General features: G+C 42.6%; 1 protein-coding gene across 1 annotated transcript in view; it reads right to left on the reverse strand.

The window, feature by feature from the left end:
* Positions 1–6,616: 6,616 nt before the first annotated feature.
* The window catches only part of TMEM185A (transmembrane protein 185A), a 35,085-nt gene continuing 25,018 nt past the window's right edge, over positions 6,617–16,683 (reverse strand). The window contains exons 4-7 of the mRNA XM_081126117.1: positions 13,683–13,766; positions 10,076–10,252; positions 9,415–9,538; positions 6,617–8,272 (exon numbers count right to left, since the gene is read on the reverse strand). Coding sequence (XP_080982243.1) covers positions 8,028–8,272; positions 9,415–9,538; positions 10,076–10,252; positions 13,683–13,766 — 630 coding nt within the window. The 3' untranslated portion in view covers positions 6,617–8,027. The remainder of the gene's footprint in view (positions 8,273–9,414; positions 9,539–10,075; positions 10,253–13,682; positions 13,767–16,683) is intronic.

The following is a 16,683-nucleotide window of genomic DNA, read 5'->3' on the forward strand; positions in this document are numbered from 1 at the left end:
GAGATTTATTCTTGTATTGTCGTCCTGTGAGCTGTTCTCCCCTCCCCCTCAGGACTGTGCCCTGTGGGGGAATATCTGGGGTTTAAGTTAGCTGAACCAGCCCCTTTCCTGTTAGGATGGTGCTCCTAGTCTGCAGGAGAGGTAGGTGTGCTCCACTCCTCCTTTCCCAGATCTGGTTGGCTGATGTACGGGGTGGGGTGCTTATTTCAAACTCCCCACACTGCAGACACAAATCCCTGCTCTCGCTGGTCTGTCTCCCCAATGCAAGCCTGGAAGATGGATGCCCATTTGGCCATCAAAAACTCAAGAACACACAAAGCAGCACACAGGCAGAAACTCCAGCCTATTAGGTCCCGTTGCCCCTGCATCTTGGTACCATGCAGGATGGGTGTCAAAGCCAGCCCCCCACAGCTCCCTTGCATAGCTGATCTCAGTAAAGCTAAGAGCAGGCCAAACAGCTGCTCTGGTGGCTGAAGACCAAAACCTCCCCACTGGCAGCTCTGGTGGCTGCAGTCTTCATCTGCCCCACCAGCAGCTCTTGGGGCTGGAATCGGCCAATAGAAGCTTTGTTTCAGAGGGAAGCACAGTCCCGTCTTTGCAGGCACACTGTTACTCTGGCCTCCCCCTGCCCTGTGTGCACAGGTTCTCCTTCTCTTCTCCTCTGGGTTTGAGATCCCAGCTTTTGGTTGGCAGTCCACACTCCTAAGGGAGCTTTGCAGCCTCTAACCCTAGGTCTTCAGAACCCAGCACAGGCTCCAGTAGGGACCCCCCTTTCTATGCCCCCCCTTACCAGACTCTATGATGTTTCTTCTGGGCTCCCTACACAAAATATGACCACTCAGGTATATTTATCTGTTTTTTCCAAGCTGGTTACTCAGTATTTTAGTGGTAAATTGCATCCGTTGCTGGGAGCATGGATGTTCTGCTTCTTGTCACAGTGCTGCCACCTTTCCAGATCCCCAGAATCTTTTTCCGAAATTCTAACATGTCTGCCATCTTGATTTTTAAAATTCAGTTTGAGATATTTCTGTTTCTTGTTATGAATTCTCTTCATAATAAGACCATGGTTTGACATTTTGGATCTTGTACTCCAAAAGGAGAATGGGAGCATCACGTCATCACTGACAGGTAGGGAGTGGAAGAGTACATTCCTCCCTCAGCCTCCATTGACATCCAAGGGTGGTGGTATTCATTACTGTTGGATAGAGGTGGGAGTTCTGGTTCCATACTAGGCTTCCACTGATACCTATCTTCCTGGGAGTCATTGATTTTCTTCATTATTGCTGGGAAGTGGTGAAAGTTCTCACTTTCCACTAGGCCTCTTCTGACACCATCTCCACTGTGGAGAGGAGGTGGTGACTTGTTACCTGTGGGTAGCAGCTCAGGCTACCAACATGCAAAATTATCTCCACAGACTTCATGGGATGAGGGGGACCATGTTACCATGTTGTGAGGATGAACTCCTAGCTCCTTACTCAGTCTTCTCTGACACCATTCTGGTAGTGGCAGTAGTGGTGGTGGTACAATTGGAACACCTTGGTATAGCCTGGTGAGGGTGTAAATTAGGCTACCTACTTAGTGTTTGCTGGCATGAGTGAGAGTAGTCCACAGATGTTTCTGGTAGTATTTCGTGGGAGTAGAGCAGCTGTTGTCTATAAGTTTTCTATCTTGTTAGGTAATCCCTTTCCTAGTCCTTTGGCCAGAAACAGCAGACTTTTGTTAGAGTGGATTTTTTTTTTTTGCTTTTGTTGTTTTGTCTATGCCTATTGGCATTGCCATGTTGCCAGTTTCTTCAGGTACACATCTGGGACATATGAGACCGGGATATATGAGACATAAAAGTAAAACCCAGGGAACAAATTCACCATTGTCATTCCTTGCATCCAAGGTCCCTGCCTTCTTCTCTACACTGCTCAGAGCTTTCTTGTATTTGTTTTATATATTATATCCTGAGTATTTAGTTCTACTTAACAGGAGAAATAGGAGAATGCACATTTACTCCATTGTCCTAGAAGTGGCATTTGAATCTTTACAGAGAATTTTAAAACAGTAATAGAACTGAATTAAAGCCAGTCTTCATTTTTATCACCACTATACTCCAGCTAGCTATATATTTCCAGTGAAAAACTACTCTTCTCCCCAAATCCTTTATCTTTATTCTTTTCAAAAGCTATTTTTTTCCTTGTAGAGAATACAATTTAAAAAACAGCTTTATTGAAGTATAATTGGTATACAGCAAGCTTCCCAAAATGTACAAATTGATAAGTTTTCACATATGTATACACTAGCAAAACCACCACCACCATCAAGATCGTGAGCATAACCATCATCTCCATGACTTTCCTCATAGAACTTTGTATCTCCTCCTTCTTTCTTCCTCTCTCTATTTCCATTCCCAATAAACCACAGATTTGTTTTATGGCATGAGAAATTTATTTGCATTTAAAAATTTTATATGAATAGTAGTGATATGGCTGCATCATATGGTAGGTGCATATCTAAATATTTAAGAAACTCCCTGTTTTAGAAAGTGGTGTACTTTCACCATTAGGGTATAAGAGTTTCCATGATCTACATCCTAGCAGCATTTGGTATGGTCACTCAATTTTAACCATTCTAATAGGTGTGTAGTGGTATTTCACTGTGGTTTTTATTTGCATTTCCATAATGGCTAATGCTATTGAGTTTCTAGTTCTATGATTGTTATCCATACATCTATTTGGGAAAGTGTATATACAGATCTTTGCCCATTTTATTGATTTGTTTGATTTTCTTTTATGGAGATTTGAGAATTCTTTGTATATACTTGATACAAGACTTTTTATCAGATATGTGATTTGAAAATATATTCTCCCAGTGTGTGGCTCATCTTTTTACCTTTTAATACTATATTTTAAAGAAAAGAGGTTTTGAATTTGATGAAGTCCAATTTATCACTTTTGTTTTCATTAATGAATTTTTTGTTGTTGTATCTAAGGTAGTATTGACTGTTATATAAATATGTCAAAAAGCCCTGGCCACTGTGGCTCAGTTGGTTGAGCATCATTCTGTGTATGAAGAGGTCTCCAGTTAGATTCCTGGTCAGGGCACATGCCCAGGTTGCAGGCTCAAACCCCGGTAGGGGGTGTGTAGGAGGCAGCGGGTCGATGTTTCTCTCTCATCAAAGTTTCTCTCTCTCCCTCTCCCTTCCTCTCTCTCTAATATCAATAAAAACATATTTAAAAAAATAAATAAATAGGTCAAAGGTGGCCCCTATGTATCAGCCTAAAATGGCCCCTAATGTCATTTACTTCTTTGCAGAAGGCTTGGGTTGCTAGTCCAATATTCACTGATGTTAAACTCAAATTATTATATATCTAATTGCTGTACATATAGTTCAAGTAAACATATGTTAGCCATTCAGAGCCTGTCTACTTTGCATACCTCACCAAAACACACCCAACACTTGCTAAAAAGAGAGGTGATACAAGAGAATCTATAGATTTAGAAAGACTTAAGGCACCTGAATAGTCAAAATGTATAGAACATATTTTGAAATTGATTCAAAGAAACTGTACTTTAAAAGAAGTATACAGGTACCAGAAAAAATGTGAAAAAATAAGTGGACATTTCACTATATTAACAACTTGTTTAATGATAATCATGTTGGCTTTATGTTTCATAGAGGAGTACTTATGTTTAGAAATGCATACTGAAGTACTTAGAGGTGAAATGGTACGACGTTTTGTAGATGTTTTACAGTATGATATCTGAGATCTGGAACCAGATTGGCAATGTATGGAAGATTTTTGATGCTGGGTTTCAGGTATATGGGGTTTATAACATTATTCTCTACTGTTTACATGTTTGAGACTTTCTATAATAATTGACAAAACAGAAGCAACCAAGATGTCCTTCAGTAGGTGAATGGATAAATAAACTGTAGCAATCCAGATAAGGGAATATTACTCAGCACTAAAAGAAATAAGCTATCAAGCTGTGAGAGGACATGGAAAAATCTTAAATGCATATTACTAAGTGAAAAAAGATAATCTGAAAAAAGATAATCATACATACTGTATGATTCCAACTATATAACATTCTGTAAAGGCAATATTATGGAGACAGTAAAAATATCAGTGGTTGCCAGGGACTGTGGGAGGAAGAATGAATAGACAGAGCACAGAGGATTTTTAGGACAGTGAAAGTCCTCTGTACCACACTATAATAATGGATATATGCCATTATATATTTGTCCAAACTCACAGAATGTACACCAAGAGTGAACCCTAATGTAAACTATTGACTTTGGGTGAAGGTGATATATCAATGTAGGCTCATCTGTTGTTACAAAAGTACCACTCTTGTGGGGGACATTGATAATGGATGAAGCTAAGCATGGGTGGTGGCAAGGGGTTGCTGGGAAATCTCTGTACTGTTTTCTATTTTTCTGTGCACCTAAAAGTGCTCTAGAAAAGACGTCTTAAAAACACACACACAATATGAACAAAATCCAAACAACAAAACATAAAAAGCCCTGGAGGAGGCTGAAGGCTGTGGTGAGCTATGGGGTGGGGACATGGGGGAGAAGGCAAGTTTGGAGGGGCTACATGATGTGGATGACAGGATGGGCAGAAGATTTTAAACTTCTGTCCCTACTTTACCGCACAAATCTGAGGCCTTCAGACCACACATGTCAGTAGCCCTGGGGCAATATCTAGAAAGTAGGAAAGATGGGATGTTTGAGGCATGTGACTCAGAGTCTGTGCTAACAGCCTCGTGAAACAATCTTAATGGGTGACTGGCCTTTCAAAAATTATTATTCTAATAGACTATAAAGAATAGACTAGAAGAAGTATCAGAGTGAATCATGCAGAGTAAGAGTAGGTATTCTTAAATAAAATAACAGTATATTATATATAAATCCATATGACATGAACAAGCATGCCTAAATATTTATGTACATGGCATATACATATATGGGTATATAAGTACATCTAATCTACATTTATGTTATATATAAATAATGCACACATATACTAGGTAGAGATGTAAAATGTCCTATGAATGAGGATCAAAAAGTGAAAATCCCTGCCCTCTACAAGGCAAAGGTAGACAGATAACTGCAAACTCACAGGACCTCCCCGAATCCCTGCCACTGCTCAGCGTCTTTGGTAATAACTAAGCTTTAAAACAGTTTCTCAAGTGTCAGCTGAGCTGGTGAAGAAACACGATGAGAAGGGGGGGCTTCTTCTCTGCCCCTCCCCCACATCCTGGGCACTTCAGAGCCCCCCCTGGCATCTATACTGGTACTGCAGAGATCTCGCAAGGGTTGTGGGGACCCTCCTGAATGAGGACTGAGGAGTCCACACGCCTCAGAACAGAGGGCACTACAGAATTCAACTCCCGGTGTTACTGTCAGCTCTACGGGACCCTGGATGGAGCTCTCAGGCTGAGCAATTCCCCCTGCTTCCACATGCCTGGGGAAATCTGGGGGAGTCAAAGCCTTGGTCTGAGGGATACAGACTCAGATAGCAGAGGGCATGGGCCCAGGTCTTGCTGAGTCCAGGTGGAGACCACCAAGAGGACTTCACTGCCCCCCCAACCGAGCTCTGAGTCAGATTGTGCCCAGGATTTAGAGGGCTTTGCCCTCTCTTCTCTCCCACAGTTATCTCTTCCTTTTCCTCAAAGGAAACCACTAGGTGCCACAGGTGGCTAAGGGATGCGGGGGTGAGTGACCATCCTTAATGAGTCTTGGGGTACAGTCTGATATGCAGCATGCAGAAGGAAAAAGAGGTATCATGGAAATTCTACCATTGGCTGGAGAACAGAGGCATGTGGGGGGTAAGTGAACATCTCTAATGAGTCTTCAGGCACAGTATGAACATGCAGTATGCAAACAGAAAGAGGGGTGTCGTAGAGATACTGTTGACTAGGGAACACGGGCATCTCAGCTTTGACGTTTCCTAGTTGCATGACTCTGGTCCTGTTACTTGACCTCTCTGAGGCTACATTTACTCATGGGGATAATAGTAGTTGCACCTGCTTCATGGAGTCCTTAGGATTCAACAGGATGTACATTAGTAGCAAGGTACCGGACACTTAAATCATAGCTACTGTGGTTACCAAAAAGGGTGTTTTGTCTAACAGCAAGTCTGAAATCTAATGAGCTTTCAAAATGATACATCTGTGGCCTTTGGCTCCTGCAGGAAATAATCTGTCACCAGCAAATGGTGGACTTCCTTGTCAGTTGCTGAAAAGCATGGACTGAAATGCCACCTGATTTAAATGTCCATTAAACTGTACAGGCAGCTAGGGTGAGCTATACAGAGATCACAGACTATTTTATTTCTTCATAAGCAATACTCAGCTGCTGATGTGACCAGGCAATGCCTTGGGACCAGTGAACAGCCAATTTCAGCTTTAAAAGTGTCTTGGAACCCCAGAATACTTTTGTAAGGCCCCTAAGCTGTAACAATTGCAGAACTGCATTCACACTGTACCTGACGACTCATCAGGGATGTTCACCCATTCCCACATGCCACAGCCACCTGTGGCAGCTAGCAGTTTCCTTCCCCTCTAGCTCAGAACAATTCCAGTGCCCCAGACCATATCTAAAGCAAGACCCACACAGTGTGCATGGAAAATGAGGAACCAGTTTATTGAACAGCTAAAGGGAGCAAAAATAGTGGACTAATCTACATTTGTTACACACCAAGCAGGAAAGGCTACACCATTCCATAAGCATCCCTTTCCCCCAGACAGAACAGTCTGGCTGGAGGCCAGGGCCAGGCTGGGGTCAAGTATGTTGTGGACATCAGTAGAACTTGGTTTAGACAAGTTAGCAGATGCCCACCTTAAATCCTCTCTTTATGCCCACTCTTTTCCTGGATGAGAATGCCAGTATTCCCTTTACCTTCCATTTAAAAAATGGCCTATTTGTTCCCAGAGGCAGAAGGTTGTTACCTGTAGGATCTACTTTGACTCATGGGTTCTCCACCAGCTCTTGGAGGAACTGCCCTTCTAGTTAAAAGCACAGGCCCAGCCAGAAGTGTTTTTGTTGAGGCCAGACAAAAAGCCTCAGATCTTCTCAGATACACAATTCCACTGGCTGTTCCTAGACTCAGCAACTTCATCCAGTGTTCCAGTTTCAAGTGCTTTATAGTTTTCCAGCAAGCCAATATTCCCAGAATGTTAGAAAAGCACAGACCATTTCTTGCTTATTGTGGCTATTCTGGCAGTAGAAGCTACTATGTATGTGGAGAAATTCAAGGGGAAATGGTGATGTCCTGTTAAGGGGTGGCAACACAGTGGGTGGGACAGGTGTGCCACTGACTTCTACTTCGGCACCAGAACATGTATGTCTCCAGTACAATCTTGTAAAAAAATACTTTAACAGAATATACTGTACAGAACTAGGATTTAACATGGTATATTGCAATGTTAAAATATTCGTATAATTACTATACAAGCATGGAGTCACTCCATTAGAAAGGGCTCCCCAACAGGGCCATTAAAAAGTGCTGTCAGCATGCCCAAAGAGAAACTACTTCCACAGCAGGAACATGAACAGTAACAATTGTGTGGATACACACATGGTGCCAGAGAGGCCTATTTACAGTTCCTACTGACTACGCCACAACAGGAGAATCTGAGCTAAGTGGCAAGGCTGGCTAGGTTTAAAGAGGCATTTTCAAATAACACTTTTGATATGAATTTTAGCACTTTGAAAACCAGTTCTGTAGATGTTACTTCTCTGGCCTAATCAGCCATCACCAATGGGTCTGAACCAGCTTGATCTCCCCATCTCACACAAGCTCCCTCCATTGCATCCACATCTGTTGGCACACCCCAAACCACACCACATGTTCCAGTTACCTGCCACCTGTGTGACCCATTGTGGTGAGTCACTGGCAGGCATTGAGTGCAAACAAGGCATGAGATGGAAGTACCTGGAGCCCAACTCCAGTTCTGGTTCTAGGGGGTAAACAAAGGTAGAAGGGTGTATGCATCCCGGTGCACTTGCATTCTGCCCCAGGAAGTGGTGTCTAATCTGGCATTTCAATGTTTAATTTGGGAGGTGGAAGGATGTACTTCCCAGGGCTCTGGGTGATAACTACCCTGGTCTTCTTTCGAAACAGAGGAGCAATTTTAGGAGGTTCTGGAACTGGGGTTTCCTCTGTTTCCTCATTATCTTCATGATGAAGGTCATAGGAAATGTTTCCGTATTCTCTCAAAAATGGGAAGATTTCAAGAAGAAACTGACAGAAATCCTTGCGAATACCAAACCACCCTGAAAAAGAAGAATGTACTTTTTCAAATACTAGCCTGCACTGAATATCAAGTTACTTTTCCATCCTGAATGAGAAGTTTTATCCTGATGTCTTAAAAATGAAGACTAAAAACAAGAAGTAATATCTGAGCTCCATGGTTCTCCAAGTGGGGCTCCCAGACCAGCGTGATGGTGTCCCTGGGGTCTTGTTGGGGATACAATCTTGGCCCAGCCCAGAACTCATGAATCAGAATTGGAAGGTGGAACAGTCTGCTTGCACAGGCTCTCCCAGGGATTCTGATGGGTGCTGTAGTTTGAGTACTTGCTCTAGTGAGTCTCAAGTAGCTGTGGAGTCTAGACTTTGTAGACAACCTCTAATCTTCCCCACCCAGGATAAATTCATGTATGGCAAAGAGTGGTATCCATGAAAGCATTTTTGTCATCCTCTGTAATCCAGGAGGAGGAGAGCAGGCACATCTTGGTCTAGGCTAAGAGGCAGCCTGAGCTCATGGCGCCACCTCAAAGCTACTTCTCTGAGGCCCACTCTTCCTGACTCTGTACCACAGGACCATCAGAGCAGTGCTGGCTCTCCTGCGGCACACCTTCCCTCATTGGATTCCAGAAGGGCATGTTCAGGGGCTACACGCAAAGGAGCTCACAGTCTAGTGAGGAAGGGACCCTCTTCATAGATCACTTCAATCCTGGGTATCACAGCATACAGGTGAAGAGGAAGAGAAAGCAAGCGGGGCAACACTGAAAAGACCTAGTGACGTCAGGAATGACACTGGGAAAAGTGAGGAGGAAAAAGAATCTAGGAGGACTCCTGGGATTTGATGGGCATATGGATTTTCATCTAATCCTCAGGACACCCTGAGAAGGAGGTACCTTGATTATAATGTTGTAGTGGATGGGATGGGGCCCAGACAGGCTACCTGCTAGGGTCAGTCTTACCTCAAACTGTAGTGTACTGCTAGGGACGCCATGGTGCAGGGCAGGGGAAACAAGATTGACAGCACACCCTTCCCTTGGAAGATTCCAAACCTTCCTCAGTGCTAGATTTCCCATGAAAACTTCTTAATTGGTGCCCTCGGGCTCACTGTTTCATAGAGCAGGGCTGCAAACAAACACACATGTCAAGGATTTCTGAAACGTTGAGTACATACAGTGGTTTCCTCCCTTCTGTCCAAATGTGGTTGCCATCAGAGTGATCAAGGAAAGCCAAAGGGGGACAAATATTGGGATACAGGAGAATGCATTGTGGCCATCCAGTTTGTGAACCAGCAGGATCTAAGGAAAGAGAAACAATTGAGGTTCTTGGATACAGCATCTGAAAATGGACAATATCTGAAGCCAGAGAGCTCTTCCCTCACAAGGTCTCATGATGGGGAAGGAAGTTCCACAGGGGACCATAGAAACCCTCTACTTTGGGGGAAGCAAAATCCATCCACCTGCAAAGTATCCAACACCAGGATTATTATGGGGAACTCCTCCTAGTGTTGGTTTTGAGGAGTCAGCAGTGCCCATCCTATAACTTTCCACAAAACTCATATATGAACAACAACATCCAACTTTCTTTCTAGAAGTAGAAAAATTGATACATACAGATGCATCATACCAAGAAAGGTACATTTCTCACTGCCAGTCCCCAGCCCTTCCCAAAGAAACAACATTCTAATTTTACTGTCATTCTCTCTTGGCATGCTCTCCAAGAGTTAGCTCATGGTGATTTCCAGGGAGAGCGGACTGCCCTTATAATTATGCAGGATGCTGTTGTAGGAAAGGGTGGCCTTCATGGCCTCAGAAGTTATGCTATTGAAAGCTTACCTCAAATGTAAGGAGGGGAACGACAATGGTCATCCAGCTTAGTGCCATTGTTATGTGTGTTCTTCGCTGTTCTGCAATCACATCCATGGATCGCAGGAACAGGACAGACCACACAATATAATAGAGAACCACCAGGCACAGAAAGGACATGAGAATCCACAGGGGGACACACACAACCTGAGGAAAGGAGAAAAAAATGTCTTTACAGTATTCGAATTTCTCCCCTAGAATCTGAGGGGAGGCATAATCAACCCCTTACTGGGTCTCTGTAAGAGACAGTGTAAGCATGAACAAGGGCAACCTTACATGCTAGGAATGCTGTAAGGACACACAGTGTGCTCACTGTGGGACCTGCTGCCTGCCCTGGAAGTGTTCCACCTTGGATCAGTCTTGGGGTGAAGAACCTTGCAGCTGCTTTTCCTTAGGTATAATCTAACTCAGTCTGCATCTGCTCTGCCAGCATCACCCTCTTGCCACAAACCCCAGAGAAACAGGACAGTGTTGCCATCCCATGCACAATCACCTCACCTCACCCTAATGTACTCTCTTCACAGGCCATTTTTCCATCTTGCCTGAGGTACTTTGGCCAAAGACTGGGGAATGTGTGCCCTGGAAGCTTCAGCTGCCCAGGGTACACAGGCCCTCCACCAACTTGCACACTGATGCTGGGAGGGCTCTGTTACCTGGTCTCTGCTACCTCTCCCATGTGGGTTCTGTGTCTGTTGCTGTCATATCACAAAGACCTTGTTTAATGCCCATACAAGCCCACAGGCTAAGTCCTAGGGGCCTCATGATCTCTTCTCCACCTGTACTGCCCCCTTGGACATGTCTGTTAGCTCTCTGTCTTGTGTTATCAAACAGTACTCTTGTTTTCTTTGGTGTACAGTTCTATGACTTTTCAAGCATGTACTTGTAGATCTTCATAGCTCCGGGTAGGATACAGGATAGCCCCTTGACCCCACAAGACTCTCTCATGCTCTTCCTTCACTGTGTCACCTCTTTACCCCACCTATAACCCCTGGCAACCACTGATCTATTCTCTATCACTACACTTGTATCTTTTCAAGAATGCGCTGCAGATGATCATACAGCATGCCACCTTCTAAGACTCCTTCCCTTCGTTCAGTAGAATGTCTTTGAAAGTCATCCAAGTTGTTGCATGTATCAACAGGTCATTCCTTTTCATTGCTGAGTTGTATTCCACTGGATGGATGTATCACAGCCTGTTCATCCAGTCACCCATGGAAGATTTAGGTGTTTTCCGACTTTTAGCTATCACAAATACAGCTGCTATAAACATGTGTGCATGGGTGTTTGTGTGGTTGTACATTTTCACTTCTCTGGGGGAAATACCCAGGATTGGCACTGCTGAGTCACATGGTAACTCCATGTTTAACTTTGTAAGAAATTGTCAAACAATTTTCCAGAGTACCTATAAAATTTGGCAATCCCCCCAGTGATGTCCCTCTGCATCCTCCTCAGCACTTGGTATTGTGTTATCTTTGCCATTCTGATGTCTGTGTTGTTGTACCTCGTCCTGGTTTTTATTGCCTTTCCCTAACGGGTAACAGTGTCCTTTCTACATGCTCATTCAGTATATGCATATCCTTTTTGTGAATGTCAATTTTTAAATTAGGTTGTTTGGTTTTTATTTTTTAAGTTTTGAGAGTTCTTTAGATGTTTTGGATACAGGTTCTTAGTCAGACACATGCTTTGCAAATATTTTCTCCTAGCGTGCAGCTTGTCTTTTCATTAATTTCATTTCACTTTTGAGCTTCTTTTATAGACAGTGTTGTTGGTGTCATTTCCAGGAACTCTTCAACTAACTCCAAGTCCCAAAGATTTTCTCCTGTTTTCTCCTAATAGTTCTTTGGGCTTACATTTTATTTTATTTCATTTTATTTTTAAAATATATCTTTATTGATTTCAGAGAGAGGAAAGGAGAGGGAGAGAGAGAGACAGAAACATCAATGATGAGAGAGTCATTGATCGGCTGCAGCCTGCAACCTGGGCATGTGCCCTGACCGGGAATCGAACCCCGATCGCCTGGATACTAGGTTGACGCTCAACCGCTGAGCCACGCCTGGTCGGGCTACATTTTCTTTTTTAAACCAATGACTTGGGTTGGTGTATGATTTTTAGTCCTCCTGAGTAGCTTGGAGTTCCTGATCATAGGTTTTACTGTAGAGTCTATGCACAGTCTCTTCACTGTGATCAGACTCTCATTTAGTGGCATGCCCCCTGTGGGTGAAATGTTAGTGGTCCTAATGGCCTCATTTGGTCTCTCTCAATCATTGTGGGAAATGTGCAATCAGACTGTTTCATCTGCTGAGACCTGCACAGGATAGGGCCTAGAAAAATCCCTCTGTTTACCTACAGAAAACACTCACCGCTCCTATTCTTGTGTTTTGTTTTGTTTTTTTCTGATTTGCCTTACACTTAAATTTTGGTCTTACCAAGATTTGTTTCCTCCACGTCACAACAGGAAATCTGAAACCCAATTACTGTTCTCCAGATACAGCACCCTGAAGTTGTAGGATGGGTGCCTGGACAATAATTTCTATTATAAATATTTTATCAAAGACTTTGGGCAGAAGTGATGAGCCTTGTCTTTAGTCATTGTGAAAGCAACATATGTTCCCTTATTTTCTTCCCTGCTGCCAAATGAATATTTTCTTTTTTTTCTATATTTTTTACTTTCAATTTCTCTTTTAAAGTAAACCATGTAAATTACAGAAAATATCTTGTATGCAAAAATACATCAAGCAGCAAGGGGGAAAAAAACTGGCATGACCATTTCCCAGATGCAGTGGAGCCCTTCTACCTTATTCTCATCTTCTTTCTATGCATTAATAGTTGAAACCATACTGTATTCTCTAACTTGTAGCTTGCCATTTATATGTACGTATCTATAAATATATTCATCCATCCATCCATCCATCCATCAGTCCTTCTATCTATCTATGCACAGTTAATAATAATCAAAAACACATTAATTGAAGCCGCAGGTTACAAGCATGACTTAGACCTCACCCTTGGCAGGAGTATAAATGGGCACAGCTTTTTTGAAAAGCAAATTGGCAATGCAGTTTGTATTTCAAAATCTCAAAAAGTTCCCACCCTCTGGGCTTGTAATACTGTTTCTGGAAGTCTTTCCTAAGAAAACAATGAAAAAAATCAGGCAAAGGTTTTATGCACAAAAATATATGCTGCTGCATGATTTATAATAGTAAAACACTGGTAACAAACTCAATATTCAGAAATAAGGGGGTGGTTTGGTAAATGCATTGGAAGAATATTTTCCATCAATTAAACTTTAACAGTTATGTTTTTAAAGACCGTTTATTGACATGGGAAAATGTTTATGATACCTTAGAACAAAAAAGCAGGATATAAAATTATATATGTGGTATGCTCTCAACTATCTTTATGAAACAATAAGCCATAAAACAAGAAAACAAAATACTCTAAACATCTCATTTCCCAGTGGATTATGGGTGATTATTATCTATTACCTATGCTTATCTGTCTTTTCCAAGTTTTCTACAATGAACACAAATTACTTTTATAATAAAAAGTTTATTTAAGAATTTAAAAAGTTACATACAAGCCAGGGCCAGTGGATGATCTTGTCCAGTCTTAAGGCAATGAATATAAACTGGAGAATGTTGACAGAACACAGGATTTCTAACTAAAAATAAAGAGAAGACTCAGTTAAACAAAGTATAAGTTGTATTCAATACTGCAATTATTTGGCTAACATACTAAAAGGCAATGCAAATTACAATATGGTAAAAGTTTTATTAAGTTACACTGGGACTGCCAGATTTTCAGCACAATAGGAGCAAAGTAGTGCTGTGCCAAGGAGAAACCTGCTCCTGGCTTCTTGCCTCAACCCCTCTGCTCAGTGGCTGCACTGCCCTTTATGCTCGCCCAGGCAATGACCTTGTTTCCAGGCTTGCTGAGTACAGAGGCAATCTACAGGACTCCCTAAGCTTCCTTCCTGCTCCTATCCACAAACATCTCTATTCCTAACCATCCTTGTATTTCCTTCTTGTACCCAGGACTCAGCCCCGAATTCACCCCTTTCTTTCCGGCTCCTTGAGCACCTGTCACATCAAGACATCAATTATAAAGACTTTACTGCATCTTTAACCCTGCCTATTCCACTGATCTTTCCCAGAAACAAGTTTAACTCATTCCCATTACACACAAAAGAACCGAAGACCAAATGAGCTCACCCTTCCCTTGATCCAATATGCCCTCTTAGCTCTCGCTTTCTTTCTGTGACCATCAAGCTTTGTGACACATCATGGATACTTAAGCCCCATGGCCTCCCCTGCCATTCCAAGCTCTACACACTCTGATCCAGCATCCACCTCCATGACCACCCAGAAACTGCTTTCATCAAGGTCAGCAATAACCTCTGCAGCATCAGACCACTTCAGTTCACATCTTATTGGTTGTCTCTGCAACATCTGATATTGCTGACCACCCCTTCCTCCTTCTAAGGTCTCAGTACACAGTCTTGCCCACCTCTTGGTACTCTGACAGTTCTTTTCAGCCTCCTTTTCCTCTCCTTAAATGATGATGCTTCCCAGAGCCTTAAACTTGGTCTTCCCTCCCCTCTAGAGACAGAGACACAAACACATTTTTCACTCACTTGCTCTGCCCTGGGGGAGAAGAAATGTCATCCACACCCCTGGTTTGCATTCGTTGGTTCTCTAATCTGTTTTCAATATAGCCTCTATGCTGTGGCATAGGCCCAGCTCTCCTCAAGGCACCTCGGATGAAGTCCCAAATTGAGTTCATTGTTCCCCATACCTCTACCTTTTTACCCTGTCCCACCCCTTTTGATAGCCTCCCATCTCGCTGTAAGGTACCACAGTGGTCTAATTACCCAAACCTTGATGCCAGAAAGCACCCTATATTCCTTTTTCCACATTCTCCTCTTCACTCACCACATCCTGTCTTCTCTCCCATCCAGACTATTCTTGAATCCCCTGCCTGCTTTCCATCCCAATTGCTATTGCTTAGTTAGGCCCTTCTCATCCCTAACCCACTAAAGTACTCCAATAGCCCTCTGACAAGCTTCCCAGCCTCTAGTCCTGAAGGCCCTCAAGTTCCCAATGCCCTCTAGACTGCCTGCCTTCTGCCTGCAGTGCTCACTGCTCTTCAATGGCTCACCAGTGCCTACAGAAGTAAAATCATATGAGGCCACTGGATCTGGGTCAGAGCTTCTCAAAAGTTCTCAGTTCATAGGGCATTTAGTGACTCAGAAATTCTTCTGTAGGCCTCTGGGCTAAAAAAAAGTACCTAATAGTTTCATTTAGTTAAGTAATTAGATCTAAACTTTGTATTTGTGTACTAAGTAGCCATAAAAAAACTCACATAAATCGAAAGAAAAATATTTTTATTTCATTCTTAAATAAGCACAACTAATTGCCAAAGGGATAGGTGTACCTGTTGGGTACTAAATGATTTCTCAAGACATTTCCACCCTCGTTACCTGTTCTTCATACCAATTTTTGTACAGTACTACCTTCTCATCACAGAAACTGCCAACAATCCAGCTTCTTCTGTGACGTTATCAAAAGGAATGTAATGTGAATAATAAAACCATAAACTACTTGGAGTTAGTAGTTCATATGGTGTCCCCACTGATAATCAGCTATCACTGGTTTTCTCTCAAAAATGTCCACTACCTCATGGTTCCCCTGTGAGTTCACTATGGAACCTGGGGTAACTCTGCACATGCTTTGAGGACTGAGGATCTGGCCCCTACTCAGCCCAACCCCTCTACACAGTTTCCCTTTTTCCCAACTGCCACAATGTCTTCCTTTCCACTTTAAGCTCCAGGCACATACTTTTTCTTATGCTAAAATACATAAAACATAAAACTTGCCATCTTAGCCATCTTTGCACAGTTCAGTGGTATTAAGTACATTCATATTGTTGTGCAAATACGACCACTGTTCATCTCCAAAAACTTTGTAACTTGCAAAACTGTACTCCAGTCATATTGGAACCACCACAGTTCACTCAACATGACATGCTTTCTCCTGCCTCTGCCTTTCTATGTGTTGTTATTCCCTCTGCCTGGAAAATAACATCTCCTCCTTTATATGCATAGGGTAATGCTGACCATCCCTGACTCCTCCTTCACATTTCTGTGTGAGCCTATCCCCAAATACCCCTTAGCAGATGTAAGTACTCCTTCTGGGACACAAGAACCAAGGGGGAGTTCAACTCCCCACATCGTATTTCTTCTTGTAGGTAGAAATGCCAAGAGTGTGACTATATGAATGACTGACTTTCTATAACTCTGCATTAGGAAAATACCGTTTCATGCTTAATGTGGTCCTAGCCCTCATATATGCTTTTACCAAAAAAATAAATAAAATAAAAATAAATGAAGCAACAAATTTTTAGTTTTCTTAAACCTCCTCCTCAGCCCCTATCTAACTTAGTACTTTTCAACCTGGGTGACAGCTGCTGCTTTGGGGAAGAGTTAGGCACATGCAGGGGCACTACTGGGTGTCACGAAGACTAGGGGGAGAAGTCCTGCAATATATAGGACAGTCCTGTTCAACAAAATATTTCCTATC

The sequence above is a fragment of the Miniopterus schreibersii genome (genome assembly GCF_964146895.1).
Source record: "Miniopterus schreibersii genome assembly, chromosome: X".
Classification (NCBI taxonomy): Eukaryota; Metazoa; Chordata; class Mammalia; order Chiroptera; family Miniopteridae; genus Miniopterus; species Miniopterus schreibersii.